Consider the following 24,121-nt stretch of genomic DNA (forward strand, 5'->3'; position numbering starts at 1 on the left):
GTCACACTGTCATTGAGCTTTAAGTGAAACCCATGATTTTAAAACGATAGATGCATTTCTCCGCCTTTTGTCCTTGTCAGTGCAAGAGCTAACAGGTCTTACACATGACAGACAAGTGCTGTACCACTGAATTGTCTCCAGCATTCTTCACTCTGTGTGTGTGTGTGCATGTATACTATGTGTGTGTGTGTGTGTGTGTGTGTGTGTGAATGTGTGTGTATACCATACATGTGCATGTGTATTTATAATGTGTGTGCATGAAAGTGTGTGTATGTACACCATGTGTGTATACCATGTGTGTGCATGTGTATTTATACAGTGTGTGCGTGCGAGTCTGTGTATGTGTACTCTGTGTGTGTGTGTGTGTGTGTGTGTGTGTGTGTGTGTGTATGTGTGTGTGTACGTATATCATGGGGGACATTCACATGCCACAGCACATGTGTGGAAATCAGACAACAGCCTTGACTGTTGGATTTCGCCTTCCACTTTGTGGGAGCCAGGGCTGCTTTACTGTTCACCACTTCATAAGCCAGGCTGGCTGATCCCGTGGCGTTCAGGAACTCTCCTATCTCTGCCTCCTATCTTGTCAGAGAGGCGCTGGGATGACAGAGATGTCTATTGTTTTTAAATTATCTGTATTATCCATATTATCAGTAGGCCTGGCTAGCGATCAATTAAGACACAGACACTTGTTATATTTTAAAATAGCCTTAGTAAACCAGGGGCAGGGCAGACATTAATCCTCTAAATTACTCCCCATAGTGGGGCAGGTATGGGATCCCTACCCCAATCCCATGCCATCTGCTTCCAATAACTTCTATCAAGCTATATCCTATTCATAATCCCAAATACTTGCTAATGTTCTTCATCTGAGCCGAATTTTCCATCCACGCCGACCATGTGTTTCTCTTCCATTTAACCCATGGCGGCCTTCCTCTCCTCCCTCGTCTGGGGTCTCTCTCCTTCCTTCTCGAGGCAGCCTTTCTTCTTCTTCCCAGAATTCCTTTCTCTCCCCTCTAAACCCAGGAATCTTACTCACACCTCTATCTCCCCTGCTCTGCCCAGGTGGGATGGCTTTTTATTAATCAAAAGGTGGGTCACAGAGACAGCAAGCAGTAATTAGCATCAAAATACATCAAACCATCTCCAACAGATGTCCTTCTGCACCCAGCTCCCCTTGGGTCCCTGAGATGTAAAGCAAGGCCCTCATGCATGCGTAGTGAACACTTTACCCACGGAGCCATCATCCCAGGCCTCTTTAGCTTTATTTTATTTTGAGGGGTAGTGTCACATTTAATTGCCTAGGATAGCCTGGACCCCATTCTTCAGCCTGGGCACACATGAACTTGTAATCTTTCAACCTATATTTGCAGAGCAAGTAGGATTACAGAGGCTGCGTCACCAGCTCGCTGGGAGTGGGATATTAAATGATAAAATAAATTAAGTTAAATCTAGCCTCTTAAAAACGGTATTTGTATTAAATTTGGTCCTCCCTCTTTACACCACAACAGATTTGTTGCAGGTGATAAAATGAAAAGTTAACAAAAGAATCTTGTTCCTTTATGCCTTGGGATAGCTCCTCATAAGGTGGAGAGTAGCCAGCCCTAATCGGTGAAGGCTTCCTCTGAGCCCTTGATGTCTTTCTAAGAGTCTCAGCACACTCAGAGAGTTTCACCAAAGTGGGAAATGCCTAGTTTATCCTCATGGATTGTTAAAGAAACTCCTTTAGCTACTGTAAACTGTAAACTTCGGAGTGAGAGCATTTGTAGAAAATAAAACAACACAAGAGAAAGGAATAAAAGCATAAAAGCACGTGAGTGAGAAAATATCAAGTACTAAGTGCTGGAAGAGGTGAGGAAGCCCTGGAGTTGGGGGCAGACAGATGCTGAAAAAAGAGAGAAAGGGTGCTAGGAAGGATTGAGAAAGAGAGTTGGAACTTGGGCCGGAATGTCAAGATCAGAAATATACCCACAAAGGGCTTGTTGTCTCAGATTAAAGCCTTAACTTTCTGTTTTCTTTCATGATATTAAATCTTTGTGTTTTGTTTACAGGGTGACCAAGGTCTTTTTGGATTAGTGGGCCCCCCTGGTTTACAAGGTGAAAAGGTAAGAGTTTTTTTCTTATGTAACTGAGTGCCTGGTGGATTGAAGAGTGCTTCTGTGGTTGTAACTGCACTTTTCAGTTGAGCCTTATTACCCATGTCCCAGGCCCCTTTGCTCAGCAGAAGAAAATGAATCAGAAAGCTTGCCGTGCTAATTTAATATCCATTAAAGATGAGATCTTTGGAATAATAAAGACCTGTGAGTTTGGTGTTGGAGACCAAATTCATAGGTGGGACAGAATTAAAGTCACATTCAAGATGTGGAACTCCTTCCTCTTTTAAGGTATTCTAAAGGCGTCTTAACTCTGAGGTCTTGCCTGCTCATCATGTCTCTGCCCAAACAGAGACATGCACTTGGATTTTTTTTTTAAGGATTCTCACTTATTAGGAGGTAATGTCTGCCATGGTGTGTCTGTAAATGTGAGCTTGAGAAGCAGTTTGCTGGCCAGACCTTTTTGTTGCTGTGACATGTACCCGAGAGAAGCAGTTTAAAAGGACGAAGGACTTAGCTTGGCTCACAGTTCACAGGTGTCAGTCCTTGGGTAGCTGTCTCTGCTTTTTTGTGATTTGTAGTGAGGCAGAGCATCATGGTGGAAGGAGCAGGGTTACTCACCTTATGGCAGCCTGGGATCAGAGACAGAGAGAAGCAATGGGCAAGACTGGTCCAAGAATCCATCCCAATGACCTACTTCCTCCACCCAGGACTTTCATCCTAAAATCCCTAGCACTTCCCCAAATAACCTCACTAGCTGGGACCACACCTTCAGTACATGAGGGCTTGGGTGGGGAGGCACCTCATTTCCACATTGTAACAGGTTGCATGGAAGTGGGCATTGGCAAGTAGTAAAGAGCAGTAATCACATGTGCATATCAAGTCACATGACAACTGCTTTTTCCCCCCAACCCAGCTACCATAAGTAGCTCTCCAACCAATGAACTCTCCCATGGTTAATGACACTTTACAATAGCTCAGAAAAGTGTTGAAATTTTTGAGATGATGTTTTTTTTTTTTTTTCTGAGAATGTTTTCCCCTTTTCCAATTGCACCCATTAATGGAAGCTGAGCACAGATTTTTGAAAACCAGGTAATGTTAAAAATACAAAGGGCACAAAGTTGTCATCTAAACCCTAACTAGCTGGTTACACAGCTGGGCTGAGACAAGTTGCCATCAGCCTGTCTACCTCTATGCATTTTATATAAATATATAACAAGTCTATATTAAAAACGGGTCTGACATATTTTACTGTTCCTTTCTGTATGCGAGGATAAGGGAAGAGTCTATTGGGTAAGAGTGGCCTTTTCAAAGGCTGAGCTTCTTGCTTTAGCTGTTTTTTGTTTTGTTTTTATTTTTGTTTTTTGTTTTGTTTTGGGTACCATTTGATCCATGGAGTTGTTTCCTACAAGCAGGATCTGGGCTAGAAGAATCTAGAATGGAGGTTCATATAAGCAATGCCTTCCACACTCCATTCCTTCATTCTTATAGTCCTTCCCCAGGGTCAGAGTAACTCCTAAGCTCAAGCCAATACTTAAGTTTCTCTAAATGAGGGAGCTAAAATAGGTCCAGAGAGGTCAAGAAAATTGCTCAGCATCCCAAGGAGTTACAACAGGAGCAAGAGAAGGACCCACAGAGACTGCCCGCGTGGGCTTTTAACTATGCCCGTGTTTGTGATGAGAGGAATTAAGGTACTTGAGGTTTGATTGACATGAACTAGTGGCAGCTTTTTATCAGTTAAGCGGTTAAGTACTGCCGATATCAAAAGAATCTACTTTACTACGTGCAAAGATCTAGTCTGCTGAGCACTTTTAAAGACAACCCTGGGGGTGTGTATAACACGGAATATGCCTATGTACAAATTAAAGTGTCCCTGGGCGAAATAATTCACCCAAAGCCAACACAAGTATTCACTGGTGACCTCGGGCTCAGTCCCAGCTGATTTGACACAAATGACCATGTTCTTCATAATTGTGCATAGCATTTCCTATGTGCTGATTCTCTGTTTTTTTAAAAATTTTTTTATTAATTTATTCTTGTTACATCTCAATGGTTATCCCATCCCTTGTATCCTCCCATTCTTCCCTCCCTCCCATTTTCCCCTTATTGATTCACTGTTTAAGTCGATATTTATTCGAAGTTCGGTTTTCCATACTTCTGTCTCCAGCCTGTATACAAGGGGAAGAAAGCCACTGAGATAAACAGTTTTGGATGACAGCTAATATGACTTTGTTATTCTCTTTCTCTGGAAAGGATCTGAAAATATTAAAATTCTCTTAGTATGAACCAAACTCAAACTCAAGTGATATTAAAAATAAGATAGCTATAAGGAAAGTCACAGAGACTGCTGAGGTAAGTAAAGATCAACGTAGGGAGTGGTGACACTTTAAGGATTATTGAGATAGAAATAGTAAGTTAAGACAGTGTGTTCTCCCTTCAGCCTGACCTCTAGTTTTTAAATATCTATATCCAACAATGTTTGTCCCCTCTATTACATTGCCTCTACTTACCATTTTTGTGGAACTCTTATATTTCCTAAGAGCTAAAGCATACTTTCCATTTCCACTTACTAATTCCTTTTTGCCAAAACAGCAGATAAAGTAAAATCAGAAGGCGTGCTGGATTGGATAGAAGACAAAGGTTGTGAGTCCAAGCTTGGACTCAAGACAGCTCTTCAAATGGCTTTATAAATAGCCAGTCAGCTGCTATATTAAAATTGGAATGCTGCTATTTTCCCTGTAAGAACATCAGGAGTGGGATTAAATGAAAAGGTTTTCCTAGGTTTGAGAGGATGAGGGAGAGCAAGCAGCTAATTGTAAAACATGCCAACATTTATAATGCTCTTATGATGCATGGCATTTTGAATATCAAAAAGCATTACTGTGTGTTAAATAATAGTATGAGTCCAGAGGATCTCTTGTTTTATTTGACGGCAATTGCTTCAGTTATTTTAAAAAGTCCATAGGAAAAGATACACACCCCAGTAAAGGCCTGAGTGAAATAGGAAAGGACGAACCTGCTTCCATGGGGTCCTCTGTGGCTTCCCAGTCCCTCACAGGCTGTGTAAAGCAAGGACAGCACTGAGGAGCTGTAGCCGTACTCTGTGTCAGTGGGGAAACTAAGAGAAGAATCTAGCATGGCTGAAGGTTAGTCCTGAGGACACAACGTGAAGATTTCCACCATTCTGTAGCCAACTCACATTTCACTGGCCCATCCTTTCTGTGAAGGTCTGCAGAGCTATCTCATCTTGACTTGGTATCCAGCCCAATGTGATGCTACCATCTAAGTCCAAAGCTACTGCTCACAAGCTGTGCCCCACCCCTGTCTCCATGTCTGTCCTCTGCCCTTCCTGTAAACAGAATTGGAAAGGAAGGCCACACAGTTCTGAACGCCCCCCCTCCCCAGAATGGAAGCTAGGGGTGGCCAAAAAAGTGTCAGGTGGAGGAGGGGCTTTGAAAATTTCCCTTCAATCTGACTTAAGTTGTTGACACTTCAACACTGGCGACAATTTCATTTGGCTTAAGGTATTTCAGCCTCTATGATTAGCTCGTTGTCCTTGGAATTAAATGCCACCACTAGGCATTGCCATGGTTAGTTTAGTATAGTTTCTCAGTTCAAAGGCCTCTTGCTCTTAAGTTACTGTTCAAAAAAGAATGAAATTTAAAGTCTTGGACTGACTAGGTGGCTCAGTAGGTAGAGGTGTTACCCACCTACCCTGACACCCTGAGTCTTACCCCAGGATTCACATGACCAAGGGATAAAAATGACTCCTGCAACTTGTCTTCTGGTCGACACATACATCCATGGCACGTGCATGTGTATTTGGTGGCACTCAGAGGAAGGATAGCAGGTTACCAAGAAAACATAGATTTTTAAGCCCTATTTTATTGGAATTTGTGCTATGAAGATATCATATGACAAATTTAAGATAGCTCTTCAATTTATTGTAATTTGCTTTGATCTGTTTTGAAATAGAGATATTAAATTTCCTTATTGCTCAAGTTTCTTAAGGAATGTTTCTACTCTGTTCTCATCAGTGTATTCATTTTAAAATGATCATGTGTTGTTATTTTTGACCATTTGGTGTTCATTCTAGTCAAATAAAATGCTCACAACCAGAATCCTCAATCCTCCCTCTGCTGTTTCATCACTTCATCCACTCCATCATTTGATGGACGCCCACCTGGGCACTGAGATACCAGGCTGGATGTGTGGAAAGGGAGAAGAAGAGAAGCTTAGCCTCTTAAAAGGCCAACACATCATCTCTAACTTTCGCATCCTGGCCTGATACACAAACATCACTCATCTAGATTCTAACAGCTCTGTCCATCCCACCGTTTGCCACTCTGCTCATCCCAGTATCTGGGTGAACAACATAAAAGAAGGAGTTATTTATTTTTTCTCAGCTTCAGCCTCCTCAGTCTGTGGTCTTTGATCCCGCTGACTGTGAGCCCATGTGAGGCAGAACACCACGGTACGGAGCATGTGGAAGAGGAGTCCTCACCCTATTTGGTCAGGGAACAGAGCTGGAAGGAGGATGGGGGTGCTTATATAATCTTAGAGGTACATCTCTAGTGACCTGTTTCTCCCTGGGCTCCATGTCCTGCTGTCAGGACTAAGTGTTCAGCCTGAGAGCCTTTGGGGACCTTTCCTCTTCAAACTGTCTTTGCCTTTGATGGGTGAGGAGCCAACCTTGGGAGTCTGAGATTGGATTTACTTTTAGGTTCATCAGTCTTGATTTGCCCTGTGTCTTCAAGCCTACAGTGAGGCTCAGACCTGCCTCTTGCCCATGTGTCAGCTCAGTTTTATAAAAGGAGCCAGCCAAGTTCTTTCTGACGGATCCCTGTGCTCTCAGAATTCTAGCAACTGCAATTTAGCAATTACCCAATTCAACGCTATCGTTTTACATTCGATGACGCTGGGGCTCGTGATACAACTAGTCACTGAGCAGATGAGAGCCAGAGCCCACTGAGCGTGCTCTGTTCACGTTCGTAACACTGAAAGCAGACACAGGCAACATCTTGTTTTGCTTAGATGCTTTTGATCGCAAACGACGATGCCATAGGCCATCACGAGGAGGTCAGAGTTGCAATCCCCTCTGAAGCATTAAGGAAAATAGGGATCACACGGAATCTATAAATAGGGCCTGTAATATGATGACCTTGTAGAGACTGGCTGCTGCCATGCAGCTCTGGATAGCTTAGCCGCATATTTGTGGGTGTTTAATGCACATTCCTGCTCGCCCTCCCTCCCTCCCTCCCTCCCTCCCTCCCTCCCTCCCTCCATTCCTCCCTCCACTTTACCTCAGAAAGCCACCATCATGTCTGAGTTCTTATCTCTTACTCTAAAAGAAGAAGCAACTTGACTTTGTGGAATCCATAACTGAACACGGTGCCTCATATTTTATAATTACATTAATCTTTGGTTATCTTAAAAAGTAAAGGCTTAAAGTAAAACCAAGGGAAAATGCAGCACACGTTAGATGTTGCTGGGCATAACATGCATGTAACTGGTAACATCAGGACTTGGGAGGTGTTGCTCTTTTTGTTCCTCTGTTTGGACAGTGATGGCAATGAAGTCAGGTTGCATCTGAGTATAGGATAGAGACAAATTAAAAACCTTGACAGACGATTGCTCAGTTCTCAATATAGCTATCACACCTAGGTGATTCTCCATGCTGTTGGTTATGTTGCTTAGCTCAGTTCCATTTCCTCCTCTCTAGAGAGTGGGGGTAATACCTACATCATAGGGTTGAGTGACAGCTCACTGAGATGTTGGGAGGCAATGGCTCTAGTGCATAGTGGCTCAAGGTGGTGGCTCTCTGAAGTGAGGCAGAACTCTCACCTCAGAGACATGAAAGGAAGACTAAGGAGCCAGGACACGAGGCACAGAAGCTAGGTGACTCTCCTACCACCATCTTTCCGAGTGAGTGTGTGCTTTTTCACTTAGTTTCACCTTTGGGAGCTTGTGGCTACAACTACCTACTTCATGTTTTTTCTCCGGCACCTCCTTCCTCCCTCACCCACAGAGAAGCTGCATGAGGTGCCGGTCTCACATCTCTGGGCTGCTTTCCCAGAAGCACTCTGTAACAGTGAAAAGGGTGTTGATGATGCAAGCACGCCCCCAGCCTGAGAAAGTGGCAGTGCCATCCAGCGCGACCTGTTCTTAGTGAACTCATCCTCATCTGGCCTCAGCCATCAGAGCTGGCATTTGACCCAGGGAGGACAATACCACGCCTGGCCATTAGCCCATGAGGTCACTTAGAATGAGGAATCTTGTCTAGATAAAGATTAGCTGCTTCCTTTAGACTCAGTCTTGTATTACTATAAAGCAGGAATGCTGAAACATTCAGGTGCTCCCTGGTGGGGACTGGGAAATGCAGTAAAGGTAAGAACAGGAAAACAGAAAAAACAAAACAAAACCAAACAAAGCAAAAAAAAAACCCTTTCTGCATCAGAATAAAAGAAGTGTGATACCATCTGCTTTATAGCCTATAAAGGTGTTAATGAGAGTTAACATCTGCCCGTGGTTCTCATACCTAGAAAAGACTTGTGCGCCTGATTTCCTAGATGGATTCATAGGGCCTTTCGGATGGCTCCGTGAACAGCCTCCTTCCTCAGTTCATTCATGAATCACAAAGGAGATAGGATTAGAGACGGGGCTGGATGTGGTCCAGCTATTCAGTAATTATAAACAGATCATGTCTGAAGACATGCTGTCTCAATATTACTGAGCTAAACACAACTTTTTAAAAGCCTGAGTGAATTTAGCAGATTCTTTGTGAGTTAGTTGGAGCCTTTTAGGTTTCTTTTTTTAAAAATAAAAATTAAACTCATTCAAATTTAGTAGGAAATCAAGAGAATATTATATTGATTAAGGATCTAAAAGCAGTGAGAAAAAGCTAGGGACTGGAGTTATAGCTCAGTGGTAGATGCTTACTGACCTGGCATGTATGAGGCTCTGAGTTAAGTGTCCAGTGTTAAAAAAAAAATGGAGCAAGTAAGCAAAGAAACATAAATCCTCAGTATTTTACAGCCTATATTTCCTGACTACTTTGTATAAGTTACTTCCCAGGCCTTATCTTCACTTATTTCCTTGTAGGGTCTCAAAGGACACCCAGGGCTCCCTGGACTCCGTGGTGAACAAGTAAGTGTTTCTTGTCTTCTCCGATGGCAAAAGTAGACATAAAGGGACACTCTGGAGAGGTCCATTTTCTCTTGTCATTTCAATTTTCTTCATGTTTATTTTCATTCTACTTAGAGGAATTAATAAAACCTTTAAATTGACTGGCTGTAGATTATTAGCAACATTGTGAACTCACAATGTTTTATTCTTATTACTTTCTTTTCCTGCTGTGTTCAGAACAGTGCCTCGTAAGCCTCTGACTCACAAATCCATTTGAGAATTCTGCAACTCCAACTCCTTCAGGCCCTTCCCAAGAAAATATACACACACCTGACCTTTCATTCAACTTCAGAATTCATTCAATTCTAGTCACGAGACCCTAGTCAGCAATTCAAACTAGAGTGATCATACATTGACATCCATATGTATAGATACATACACATGTACTAAGTTTGAAGGTGAAAATACCCTTGTAACTGTTTGGGATTTGAGCATGGTAGTACTTTTCTCTTCTACCAGAAAATAACGGCACTGCGTCATAGATTAGACATAATCACGGACAGCGAAGTGGGGAGGATTAGAACCCTGGTAAGGTGGTGGATGGCATTTTCAATGAGTCATCAGGGTCTCGGGAAGCCCTGAAGACAACTCCATCATGAAAAGTGCTGGTTAGTCTCTGAGGGAAGTACACAAACAGAGAGACAAAGCCAGGCTTCTCTTTGACTCTTATAAAGCAGGACAACATGCCGTGTCCAGTGCCTGAGGCTCAATTTTTCAAGATTACTAATTACCACCCATAGCCAGGAAGGTGTTGGTGTGTATCAGTAGCAGATGCAGGCTTGGCTTCCCGAAGCTCCGACGAGCACTGAAAGGCATGTGAGCATTTACAGGACACACATATGAGAAGGGTGGTAGGAGTTAGCCCTTGGGGAGAAAAACCATCCCTAGAATACCGCTTTGGCAGAACTATGTCAGCTCCAGTGTCCAGAAGTCAGGGACAACCCAACACTGCCACTACTGCCAGCATGGCCACTACTAATGGAGCCCTCACAGCAGCCCAGGTATATGGGTCTGTGAATTTACCTGTCGTTGCCCTGAGGGATGATAGTATTACTAACTGGGGAGTCTGAATTTGGTTTTAAAGGCTGTAAAACATGGACCGTGCAAGCGTGAAGACCTGAGTTCAGTTCCTAGCAGGCACATAAAAGAGACAAAAGGATCCCTCCTGGGTCTCGGTGCCTTAGGAGCACAGCCTACATGGCAAGTCTTGGCTCTCAGTGAGAGAGACCCTGTAATCAAAAATAAGGAGGACAGCTCCTGAGGAATGACACCTAAACTTAACTTCCGGTGTACAAATCCACATACATAGACATGTGCATATACATACAGCCCTTCATAAAGACCGAAAGAAGAGTCAAAATTTGTAATGACTCAAGGAGCAACTAAAGTGACCTTGCATTTCAACTGTGAGAATCCTAGACAGTTGATTCATTTCATTTAGGGTGTGGCTATGATTCTAAGATTCATCTCTGGGACAGTTGTCATTTGCTACAAAGAACAGTCTTAGCAAGCGATAATAGGTGGTCAAAAGTGACATGAAGATAAACAAGAGAACAAAACTGAGATAAGCATTCTGAAAAAAATAAGGGAAGAAACTTTGAATTCTATCCTCAGTTTGGTTTTCGCCAGGTCTGTTCCTTCTCCTGGTTTTCCGGATTTTAAGGAGTTCTGGGCTTTCCATCTTTCTTTCTTTCTTTTTAAGATTTATTTATTTATTATTATGTATACAGCACTCTGCCTACATGTATACCTGCATGCCAGAAGAGGGCATCAGATCACATGTGGTTAATGGGAATCGAACTCAGGACCTCTGGAAGAGCAGCTGGTGCTCTTAACCTCTGAGCCATCTCTCCAGCCCGGGTTTCCATCTTTAAACTGGAGTTGATGCCTCTGTGTGCCTCAGAAGGTGGGTGGAGGGGAACAAAGTGCAGTCTTTAATCTCTTTATGGGCAAAAGACGAAAATGGATGCTATGTCACAGGACATCAGGAACACCTACTATTGCTGCTATCGTACAGTATTGAGTAAAGGGAGCACAACACGCCTCCTGTTGGCATTTCCTTCATCTAAGAATTGTTTAAGTCACATAAACTCTGAATAAGCAGACGAATGGACGAATAGCAATGAGTGTCCGCAGAAGTGGCTCAGCAATTGAGAGCAATGGATGCTTTTCCAGAGGACCAGGTGTGAGCTCTATATGCCTTCTCTGCATAGACTCAGTCTTCTCACTAGCAAGACAGAACCCCTGGGTCACGTGATTGTTATCTGGGGAAGATGAACAGAAGCTGTGGAGGTAACAGCAATAACCCAGTGCTCCTGAGCCTCTGATTCACCAGCACATGTAAAATAGTGAGCGATTCGATGTAAGTTGTAGTCTGTCACAGTACAGTTTGGCAGACATGGAGGCTCAGCCAGCTCTTATCACTAGAATGCATGCCAATGAAATAATTATGCTTTAAAATGTTTGCTGGCCAAGTGTGTTTCCTTGGGTGCCCTGTGGGTTTCGTTTGTCTTATTTACTTGTTTAATTTTCTTTTCAGGGAATTCCGGGACTCGCTGGTAATATTGGCTCACCTGGCTACCCTGGCAGGCAGGTGCAGTGACTCTATTTCCACTTCTCCTTTCATGTTCCTCCTCATGTGTACATCACATGCCCTGATGTTGAAGGTCATTGATCAAAAGATGGACATGCTAGTTCTCCTTCATGGTGATTCAGTTAGATAAGCAATCAAAATCAAAGTTGTAAAAAGTCTTCAGGCATTGTTCTGTGGATTGGCCTATTGAACGTGGAAATCTGGCTTTTAAATACATTTGATATATCTTACAGTGGAAAATTTAAAGTTATGACGCCTAAGAGGCAAATAAGTTCTTAAATGAGTTCCATGCTAACTTGACTAAAATGAAAATAAGTGTGAAAGTCTCTCCAAAATAAGTGTTATTTTTAATAACACATTTATAAAAACTTGGGAAACAATTGGCAATGGTTCAAATTCCACTATGAAACGCTTTCATCTGACCTGAATTCAGTTCATTGTATAGTTTTGAAAATCCATTTCAAACATTTTGCATATATTTCCCTCTAATTTCCTTCCCAACTTTGCATAAATTAGTAATTGAGTAAGTTTTTCTTCTTAGACTTTCCATTGCATGATTGCTTCTAAAAATAATACATTAAATGTTGGAGTGTCGATTTATAGCCTTATCCTCAAATAACAATATAAGAATTAATCTGTTGTTAACAAAATTGCATTTTAGACACTTAATATTATCCGAAAGTGTTGCATGTTGTACTGGAATTATCTAATGAGGATGTATGCTATCATATAAACAAAATATGAACACGTGTATGTGGACAGTGATTTGAGGTTTTAAAACATATTCATCACTTAAAAACTTAGCAAAATAGATTTTAGAGTAAATTGGTATCTTAACATAACACAGATCATTTCCCAATGAAAAATAATGTGAATAACAACAAACAAACAAAACGTTTATTGTTCCTGACAGCTAATGTACTTTATTTAGATGATTTAAATATATTTATACATTCATTATATGGAGTGTTTTTTGGGGGTCCTGAACTTCTAAAATTTTTTGAGCATTTGTGATCTTTAGGTAAACATACTGCACCATCCTGACAACATCTCTTGTTCACACCAGGGTTTAGCTGGACCAGAAGGTAACCCAGGCCCTAAAGGTGTCCGAGTAAGTAAGCGTTTTTCATCAATTTGTTAAATATACCCACAAGAAAGTAGAATGACAAGATCCAAGTCCTTACCATTTTCACATCTTTTAGAGGTTTTGAGCTTTATGAAAATTTAGTTTGAAAGGAAAGCATTTGCCATTTTCCCTTTGGTGCACTGAAACCATCGGTCTCATTGAGGCAATGGTCACATCATTATTATCTGCTTGCTGTTGGCAATGTTAGGATGTGCTGTGCACACGGGGTAGCATCATTTATATATGAACACATCTAAGCCTTATAAGACTTGTTGGAGTGAAGAGGCAAAGAGACGAGCAGTAGTTTAAGGTGGAGGTGCATTGGTGGTCCAGGAGTCACCATTGCTGTCAGGAGTAAGGACGCATCTGTGAAGAATGAAGTTAGTTTCACATGGCGGCGTACATTTATGCTTCTAAAAAACCATTAAAGGAAAATGTGTGCCATCCTTAATCAGTAAGGGAACGAGGGAAAATACCACAATAGCGGGAGTGTGCTATAGATTACAGCCCCCTTGCTGTAATTTCCGGGTTTGGTATGTACGCTCTGCAGCCTCTGCTTACCCAGATTTGTGGGCTGTCCATCTCTCCCCTCCCCCACTGAAATGCATGTTCCCCTGTGCTCCTCAGTCTTACTGTGCACACAGTCTAAGTGTTTTCCTGTCTCAAGACATCGGTGAAAGAAAGGCTTTGGCGGTGTCGATTTTTCAGTTGCTGCCATGCCTCTAGTGACACTCTCTACTCTTCTGTATCAGTGATTAGATTGATGTGTCGTGACTTGACAAAAAGTGGTAACATGAGGAGTTGTTCGTGTTTATGCGTCTTTATATTTAATATGAAGATATGTAACATTTTATGTACATCTACCTAGAATTTTATGGAGCAAACAGGGAAATGAAACAGTATAGATATCATCTTCTTGCTTGCAGGGTTTCATTGGCTCTCCTGGAGATGCAGGACCCCTGGGACCTGAAGGAGAAAGGGTGAGGTTATTTCCTTCAAATGTTACTTTCTAAAGTGTTCTCCCTGTGACCCTGTGGGGATAAACATAAGCTCACACATGCGGGGAAATTCTTACTCAGTGAGCCAGTGAGCTATGAGAAATCGCCTGCCAGAAATTACATTAGACTTCTATAAACTCCAATGATGCTTCTGTAAGAAAAATGATATGAACACATATGATTAGAGATCTTAAATTCAATTTTAAAAAAATATGTGTGAAAATAGGGCTGTGTGTAACCATGCCTGGTCCTGATGTATTTCTTCCTCTCTGGGGGCTATAAATAGGGTGTTTAGATATCAATTAATAGATACTCAAAGTGGCTTGAAATGGAAAAAATTTAAGAACAATGATGAGAGTAGTGCATGATTCACCAAATAGCTGTACACACGTACACTCACACTCATACTACGTCATGCCCACCCACTCATATGCATTACACAAACACACATTCTCTCTCACACACACACATTTACACACACTTACACTATGGCATGTCCACCCACTCATATGTATTACACACACACACTCACACTCACTGCTGTGCAAATACTTCATATACATCAACTCTGACAATGCACACATAGGTATCATTATTGACGGAGAGAGTGGGGCATGTACAGAGAGAACAAGCCATCCTTGAGCATGTGCGGGAAGCGAGAATGCTTAGAACATGGCTGCCAGTGTTCTGGGTGCACAGCTTGCTGGTTGACTGTTACACTCTACTGCTGCTTACATGTCCAGGAACCCGAAGAAAGGCTGGTGGCATCTTTCTAGAAGATGATCCAGCGCAGCAGGAGAAGCCTCTTCTCTGCTTTGCTTTACTGCTGTTGCTTTCACGTGAAATTGGAAGCCCGCAGTGCAAGGATTTGATTAACTTTGTTTATCTCCAAACAGAGAAAGAAAGGGAGACGCAGAAAGGCACACATCCTGTGTTAGCTGTAGAAAACAAGATGTTCCTATTTGTCTGGTGGCACGCCCACTCCTCACAAATAACTGTTATTACCAGGGAAAGGAAGGACCCCATTGGGAAGACTGCATGGTATCAAGAATCTTTTTTTGGAGAAACAATTGAATATATCATTAAATGAGTATACGGAAACTTTTCTGAACATTGCACTCATTTATATTTCATTAATTTATATTCAAGAAAAGAGCCATCCAATGTATTCATTCAACAAATACGTACCCTTTTTTCTGTGTTCTAGGGCACGCCTGGGATCCGCGGGAAGAAGGGTCTGAGGGGCAGGCAGGTAACTTGACTCTTCCTCCTTGAGGTCCAGTGGGCTCATGGGACCTAAGCGTGTTTGTTCCTTCTTAGATTGTTCGTGAGTGCCTCAGCCTTTGCGTTTGCTGTCACCCATTGATTCGTGCTGCTTTAACATGGTACCAAATGGTACTTGATATAGTAAAGAAAATGTAGATGTAAAGCTAACTCTAAATGTAACATGTCTAAGCCTCTAGGTGTAGCTATGAAATAAATTGTTATCTCTGTGTTGAGAAATTACAATGCCAGAACATACAGGGATAACTTCAAACATGAATGGACCTGTAGCTTTGACCTGCCCTCGATGGTGAGACACTGACACTCCACACAAAGGTGTCCAACCTTTTGACACTGTGACACAATGTTGTCACCTAACAACCATGGAAGTAACAAAAAACATTGCAAAAAATCTGGGGGCTGGAGAGATGGTTCAGAGGTTAAGAGCACTGACTGCTCTTCCAAAGGTCCTGAGTTCAGTTCCCAGAAACCACATGATGGCTCACAATCATCTATAATGAGATCTAATGCCCTCCTGGTGTGCAAGTGTATATGCAGGCAGAGCACTATAATAAATAAATCTTTTTTTTAATCTATAATGTTTTAAGGAAGCTTACCGTTTTTGTCTTGGGCTGTATTGGTGGAATGTAGCCTAACCAGTGGTACTGTCACCCCTATGAGACTTTTTCTTACATTTCTATATTTTCAGATAAAAAAATATGGACTGTGAATTTCACTTGATAATATAATAATTTCGTAGATGGGAGAATATCTTGATACTCAATTCTTAATAATGAAGGAACTAGTCCAGAGAACCACCCAGGCTGAACTAGCAGAACTAACTGGTTACCTTTCTTCCATTTGTGGTCTTTTCCTGACCACTTCAAGATGGCTTTTAGGATGACAGTCTTACTGTCCTGTGGCTATGAAGGGGAAAATAATCTTTTAAAATATTTTGTCTTAAAAGTTCAGTATTTGTGAATATTATCTTAATGTGTCTTGAAAATATAATTTTTCTAAGAATCTAAGTCTGTTATAAGTACATATATTTTAAAGCAACAGAACTCTGTGAATTTGCAATGTAAAAAAATAGCCAAAGATCCAAATAATTACTTCATTTATGATTTTCCCACAGCCTTCCAGAACTTTCCTCTTAAATTGAACATTAACCTTTTTTTACTTTTTTTAAACCTATGAATAAAAAGCCAACGTTATCTATAACATCAACTAGCTGTAATATTTAAGTTATTTGAAGCACTGAGTCTTTTCAGGTTTGTAATATTTATCGAAAATAGCTCAGGATACATTCTAATGTCACTAAGACTAGGACATGGGAGATGTGAGATGTTGAATCATAGTTAAAAGCAGTAAAATTAAGACCTGAACACAAATGCAGTTACCATCAATCTAACAATTTCTGCTTTTTATCTTCTACTCAAACCACTTAGAAAGAGGTGTGGGGTTTCTTTCCCCATGATATTTGGCCAAATGTGATTGCTATTTGAATTTTTCACTATGAAGTCTTCAGAGTATTCAATAAACCCATCAAACTCTTAAGGGATACAAAATAAACCTGCAAGATTTGAGGTTTTCCTGCATCTATAATGGGTTTTAAAGCTAATTTCTTCACAGCTGGAACAGGTGTGAACACCACCCGCACCATCACACCTAAGGAACGTACGCAGCATTTCCAGTACTTTGTGTGCTGTGTTTTTAATTACACTCCATGTTACGTGACTAGATAATATAGTTTTTTACTTTTAGGCCCTTTCCGCTCATCCCAACAAACCCCATTATCTATCACATCAAACTTCTAAGCAAAATATGAAGATCTGAGTCTGTTCAAATTGACAGTCGGTCAGCCTTGTTATCTTTAGTTTTTTTCTGCACCTGTCTATGGCTTTTGTTTTGTTTTGTTTTGTTTTGTTTTGTTTTGTTTTCCATCTTCTTCTTATCAAATTTTGTTAACTAACCCAAACAAAAATCATTTATAGTAAAATATAGCTTCCCATACTTAAATTACTGTAAGAGTTCAGAACCTTGAGATAAGCCAGCAGAGAGTGGTTGTGATTGGTGAACAAATCAAGCATTTTCTCAAAGCCCTATCACATATGACGTGGGTAATCACTAATATGACTGATGAATATACTTGGTTTTATATGGATATTGACTCCACCTTGGCATCAGCCACATAGAAGAAGGTTCTAGGAATGGTATAGTTTATCCAGGGAGATTTATAGGCAACTTTTGGTTGCTTAATTTTTAGAGAATTATAAAATTATGTGATGGATTCTGTTGATTTCAAACTGATAGCTCAAAGGGGGCTAGAGAGATTGTCCAGTGGTTAGAAACACTGGCTGCTCTTCCAGAGGATCTACTTTTAATTCTCAGCACCCACATGGCAGTTCACAACCATCTGTAATTCCAGGCCCAGGGCCTGGACCAGTCTTCTGGCCTTCAAAGGCGCAGTATGCGTGTGATGCAGAGATATACATGCATATAAGCATCCCATACACATTAAACAAAAATAAATAGCTGAAAGTGCAGAGTTCAAGAAAGTATAGAAAAATGCAAAATGCGGTACTTTCTGGGACTTTTGATTTTACTATTTTTCACTTTATAAAACTGGCAAAGGCTTATTGCCTCAAAATATATGTATTTATACAAGAATTAGATGCTGAGAATTATATTTGAAAACACATGAATCCAGGTCTGACTAGATACTGTTTATAGTAGGAAATTGTTTGGTACTGTAACATGTCATGTTTGCTGTATGTATTCTTCCTTATTTTCACCACAAAGTGGCTTGACAATATATAGAAGGCCAAGCCATTAGAGTGAGAGACAGTTTAAGGTACAGTTGGCCAGGGTACTACGATGCTCAGGTGTTGTTCAGATACCATCCCTCCTATTAGCTATGTAAGAAACATCATTTCTGAGCTTACATTTAGGAGGAAGTTGCTACAAATCACATGTTTATGCTGCTGGCAAATGATCACTTACTTCCTTGAGTAAACACAAGCCATGAAATTAGCTGTAGGGAACTGGTTTAGTGATGTCTGGCTCTTGCGTTGTTGTGTAATGAAATCATAGGGTAACAGTGAGATGAACCTTCGCTAGACACTCGAAATACACACGAGCTACTGAAAAGGGCACATTTAAAGATTGTTTTGCTTATTCAAGAAATAATTGCTTTACACAGAGGCAATTATCATTCAGCCTCATGTTGCTTTTTTAAAAACATTTTTTCTAAAAGTTACTTCTATTCAAATCTTACTTTGTACAAAACTTGCCCCCCTGCAAGTAAAATAGCATCTGTACCCAGCAATTATATAGTTAGCTGATATCTGTAACAATATTTCTTCAGATTTTTAAAATTACATTAATACTTTGAAGTAAGATCATTATTTTTGTTAGAAACATGCTGTATTTCAGAGTCAAATAGTATTAAGATAGTATTTTAGCAAATATTCTCTTTGGTCTTGGGTTGTTGGTGCTAAAATCCAATCGTCCTCCTTCCACAAGCTGTTCCAGTGTTGAGGTGTAGGGACAATGGTCTCGCTAAGCAGTGCAAAGACCTTGTGTGACCCCAGCAGCAGGTAGCCTTCCGTGCACTAAGGGCTCAGGTACTTCTATAGTTCTTTTCTTTTTCTTTCCTGTCATAACCAGATCAATACTCGAATACTTAAGTGTCGCCCCTGGAACTCAAAGCTCTATTAATAAAACTAGCTTTTGAAGACTGACAGGCCCAGGAGATGAGCCCAGTCCCAGCATCTGCATCTGTGATCTGAATTCAACTAACGTACATTCTCCAGAGATTCAGATGAAAGAAAAAAAAATCAAACAAGGAAGCAGGCAACCGCTCTGAGTGAGACGTTTTAAAGCACCACAGTGCTGTTCTGTTACACAAACTTAAGTGTATGTATGCAACACACATCTGAGAATAGATCTCTGATAAATCATATTCTTTAAAGGCTTGAAGGACCCACTGATTTGAAAAGTAACAACGCTTGAGGAAAATAGTGAAGGCAGACAGGCTTTGCATGTGTTTGAGAACTGCGCATTTCATGCATTATGCATAATTCTACACACTTTTCAGTACTGTTTCCAAGGTTTATTTTGTGGGGCAACAGTCAGAAGTTAGTTCTAATGTTGTTTTCAGAAGTTTTTACAGGGTTACTGGCTTGATTTACAATCAGTGTGTTTCTTGTACTAAGTTGTGTGGTTTCAACATCTAAAAAATGGATACCACAGCTGAGTTCCCGTGACTGAAGAAAACATGAAATAGGAGATGGCATTTACTCTCAATAACACCGAGACAACAATTTTTTTTTAAATCAGTGTCTTAGGCTGGGGAGATGACTTGTTCAGTAAAGTGCTTGCCTTGCAATCCTAAAGGCCTGAGGTCAAATGCCCAGAGTCCATGAAAAATCCGGCACAGTAGTATGTGCCTTCAATTTCAGTGATGGCGAGGTGGGTGGTAGAGACACACAGATCCCTGGAAGCTTGGGAGTCTGCTACTGCGGCCTCGTGTGATGCAGTTTCAAGCCACTGAGAGACCCTGTCTCAAACAAAATGTAGAGGGCACCTGAGGACCAAAGTTGTCCTCTGAACTCCACATGTGTGCTATGGAGGCACGCATCACACACACACACACACACACACACACACACACACACACACACACACACACTTTTGAGATTTCTTAGCCTTGATAGGACTAGATTACAAGTAATCAAATTATATTTGATTTGATTTGAGATCCAAACTGCACTGAGTTTTATTCCTGGGAAAACAAAATTGAGACCCTTAAGGGATGTTTACTTTTCTAATTATAGAAAAGGAGGTCCCAGCCCCCACCTTTCTCTCTTATAGCTTTCTGTTGGAGGAGCCTATTTAAAGTAAGCTATGTTTTGGCTTCCAACCCCAGTGTTAAAAGTTCTGAGTATAAACTCTCTGCTCAGCATCTGTTATTAGTGTCTATGTTTAGCCCATGGCAATCTTAAACACAGAGAGCAGACTGTGGCCTCAGATGCTTACACTTTCTGCAGGACTCAAAGACAGTATTTTCTTTGCATCATTAAGGAGACCATAGAGTATTTTAGTAGATTGCCATTACTTTTTTAATGATTTCTTCTTCATTCATGAAAAAGATATTCATTTTCCGGTTTCTATTTATGGAACTGTCTATTACAACTATATTTGGCTAACTACTATATGACAGATGTGTAGAAAGTTTCAGATTCCGGGACTTTGGGTTTGCCCCACCCACAAGGTTGGGAAAGGGACACTACTTCTTGTTTGGAAAAGGCCAGACAAGGCATGACTTCACAGGGACGTGTCACCTGCAGGTAGAGAGTCAGGGGGGGGAGGGCAGATTATGTTCAGGACTGATGACAGAGGAAACTACAGAGAGCCTTGTAGGTCGTCAAAATTAGAAGTGTAAAGTGATGCATGGTTGGAACTATGTTTTCTCTGAGAGAAAAATGGCAAGAGTAGCGAGTAGGTGCTGTGTTCAAATCGCTTTTGAGATGAGGGGAAGAACAACGTTAGCTCTCAGAGAAGGAGAATGGGGTGCTAACCATTCTTTAAGGAGAAGGAAGAAATGGCTCTGAGAATGGAGGCATGGCCTGGCAAAGCCTGCCCGGGACGATTCAAAGTCCCACTGAAATGTGGCATCACCTCAACTGAGGTGCCAGACTTCACCTTTGACCTGTGGATCAAATTGACCTACCTGTGAGGACAAAGAGGATGTAGAAAGTGGGTCATGGAGCCTGCTACGGTCCAGTCTTGATCAGTGGTGATCTGATCCCTTCCTGGAGGATTTTCAAGTGCTGGAAATAGATATGCACATGTAGGATGCGCAGAGGTAAATCTAGGTTGACTTCAACTTTCCAACTCTAGGGAATTTTTTTTTAAGATTTGTTTACTATGTATACAGTGTTTTTACCTGCCTGTTCCCCTACACACCAGAAGAGGGCACCAGATCTCATTCTAGATGGTTGGGAGCCACCATGTGGTTGCTGGGAATTGAACTCAGGACCTCTAGAAGAGCAGACAGTGCTCTTAACCTCTGAGCCATCTCCCCAGCCCCAACTCTAGGGAAATTATCCTGACTGTGTCCTACTGCTTCTTCTTAGAAAGCTATCCCTCTCCATATACTGGTATGCCAACCTAGCGTATTTTATCTACACAATTTGTTATCACTGCTTAGTGATAATTTTTATTTATTCTACTTTAGCCTGAATATGTTTTTAAATCTTTTGCTAGAAAGAAAAGAATGTTATATAGAAATATTTATATTGCTTTTATTTTTAATTCTGTAGATATAGTTGTCATAATGATTTGATGATTATTTTCTTATTCTGTATGTATTATTTTTTATGATTTCCTTGTAGAACCAGGAAAATAATCCCTTTTCATTGTTTACACATATATGAACACAAATGTCTGAGAGTGATCTAAAATATTAACACCACCTGTATATCCCAGCAGAAGTGGCATTTCCTGTTTGAAAACTTCCATGCTTGGTAACAGTATCCTTGTTGGACTCTGACAAAGGGGAGACTTATTCTTTGAGCCTCGGGAAGTTCTGCAGATCATTAAAAAAAAACACACATTGACTGTGCAGAAAAAGCCGCTGAGTGGCATGTCATTCAGGATGCAGGGCCTAGCCCTACCATAGCAGGCTCTATAATTTTAGACACCATTGTTGTTACAGTGTATTAGTTGTCCGGCACTGCATGAGAAATGACTCCAAGTAGGTGGTTTTAAACAACATTAAATATGTATTATATAGTTTCCTTGAGTTGGGAACTTGAAAAATGGCTTATGTGAGTAGTCTAATTCATGAGCCTAGAGCTGAGATTTGGACAGGTGCTGTAGTCCTCTAGAGGCTTGCCTGGGATGACTGGATTCAACTTTAAGGTAATTTGCTTACTGGCTGGCTAGGTAAATGCTCAGTGGTGGTGGAAGATCTGACTTCCATGGGGCTGTGTGAGGGTCTTAAGAACATGAGTCCGTCTCCTCCTGAGATAAGGGGATGACCACAAAGGACAGAGGCCGCAGCGTCTCCCAGCTCCCTAAATCATGCACCAGCCACTTCTGGTCTGTGGGTCATAAGTGTCAGACACCGAAGAGCTCTACACAAAAGCAGGAATAGCAAGTATCAAAGAGCACTGAGGTCCACCACTGAGGCACTGTCACAACTTGATGCTGTGTGTGCTCTGAGCACATCTTCTGTGAAAACCTGAAGGTGATACTACTGTTGGAGACAAAAGTGGCTTAAAACTATGGTGAGAATTGGGTCATGCAGTAGAAACACCAGGGAAGAAGAATGTTAAACATATACATATGTGTATATGTGTGTATGTGTGTATATATATATATATATATATATATATATATATATATATATATATAAAATTAGGTGCAGTGAACTTTTGTACATTGCAATTATGGTTCTTAATAATTCACAGCTTCTGACAGCCATTTCCCATCTGTACTCTTATTTATGATCCCAGGGATCATAAAAGTAATGTGATGGTAGCAATAGATTTACTTGCAGATTCATAAATATCTAGCTGATGCTAGATATGTTGTTTGATAACAACAGCTGATATTTTACATCTAGATTTTCATCGGCATTAAATGTAAATTTTCTACAAAATGATAAACACCCTTTTCACTAGAAAAGAGACAAATATGAAATGTTAGAATGATAAAGTTTTGAGGACATAAATATTTCACAAAGTTAATGCAAAACTGTTAAAGGTAAATAGACAACTTTAACCTGTTTAATTTTGATGTTCATCGCCTGAACCAGTGGCAGGCTTAAGAGACCGGAAATAGTGAGTAGATTCACTGGCCACTTCCATCCAAAATGTGTGGGCAAGGCTTCATAATTCTCTACTTAATGATTATATTGGTAGTTTTATTAGGTTTCTTTTTCTGTTGCTGTGTAACAAATACTACAGGTTTGGCAGATTGAGTCTCTTAACAGTCTTGTGCTCACACCACCACATGGTGTTCAAGATGCACTATCCATCCAGAGGTCTGATGGTGGAAACTCTATATCCACACTCATCTGGGTTCTGAAGAAGTTTCTCTCTGAAGCTGGAGAACTGAGGGGTCTTCCTAGCTTTGGGTGACAGGCTACCATCAGGTCCCAGAGCCTGGGTCTTCCTAGCTTTGGGTGACAGGCTTCCATCCGGTCCCAGAGCCTGGGTCTTCCTAGCTTTGGGTGACAGGCTTCCATCAGGTCCCAGAGCCTGGGTCTTCCTAGCTTTGGGTAACAGGCTACCATCAGGTCCCAGAGCCTGGGTCTTCCTAGCTTTGGGTGACAGGCTTCCATCAGGTCCCAGAGCCTGGGTCTTCCTAGCTTTGGGTGACAGGCTTCCATCAGGTCCCAGAGCCTGGGTCTTCCTAGCTTTGGGTGACAGGCTTCCATCAGGTCCCAGAGCCTGGGTCTTCCCAGCTTTGGGTGACAGGCTACCATCAGGTCCCAGAGCCTGGGTCTTCCTAGCTTTGAGTGACAGGTTACTATCAGGTCCCAGAGCCTGGGTCTTCCTAGCTTTGGGTGACAGGCTTCCATCAGGTCCCAGAGCCTGGGTCTTCCTAGCTTTGGGTGACAGGTTACTATCAGGTCCCAGAGCCTGGGTCTTCCCAGCTTTGAGTGACAGGCTACCATCAGGTCCCAGAGCCTGGGTCTTCCCAGCTTTGGGTGACAGGCTACCATCAGGTGCCACAGCCCATCAGCGTCTAGACCACACCTCCTTGTCCTGTGAGATTGTCCACCACAGCTGAAATCGTCAAGCTGGCCAGGACTAGTTCTATTTTCATGGAACCAAGAATTTTTTGGCAG

General features: G+C 41.4%; 1 protein-coding gene across 5 annotated transcripts in view; it reads left to right on the forward strand.

Moving 5' to 3' along the window:
- COL24A1 (collagen type XXIV alpha 1 chain) overlaps positions 1-24,121 on the forward strand; it is a 257,071-nt gene that overhangs the window by 35,096 nt on the left and 197,854 nt on the right. For all 5 annotated transcript variants that reach the window (XM_084757416.1, XM_084757418.1, XM_084757419.1 and 2 more), the window contains 6 exons: positions 2,052-2,105; positions 9,195-9,239; positions 11,818-11,871; positions 12,938-12,982; positions 13,924-13,977; positions 15,203-15,247. In XM_084757416.1, coding sequence (XP_084613542.1) covers positions 2,052-2,105; positions 9,195-9,239; positions 11,818-11,871; positions 12,938-12,982; positions 13,924-13,977; positions 15,203-15,247 — 297 coding nt within the window. The remainder of the gene's footprint in view (positions 1-2,051; positions 2,106-9,194; positions 9,240-11,817; positions 11,872-12,937; positions 12,983-13,923; positions 13,978-15,202; positions 15,248-24,121) is intronic.

This window comes from Acomys minous (genome assembly GCF_964271855.1).
Source record: "Acomys minous genome assembly, chromosome: 14".
Classification (NCBI taxonomy): domain Eukaryota; kingdom Metazoa; phylum Chordata; class Mammalia; order Rodentia; family Muridae; genus Acomys; species Acomys minous.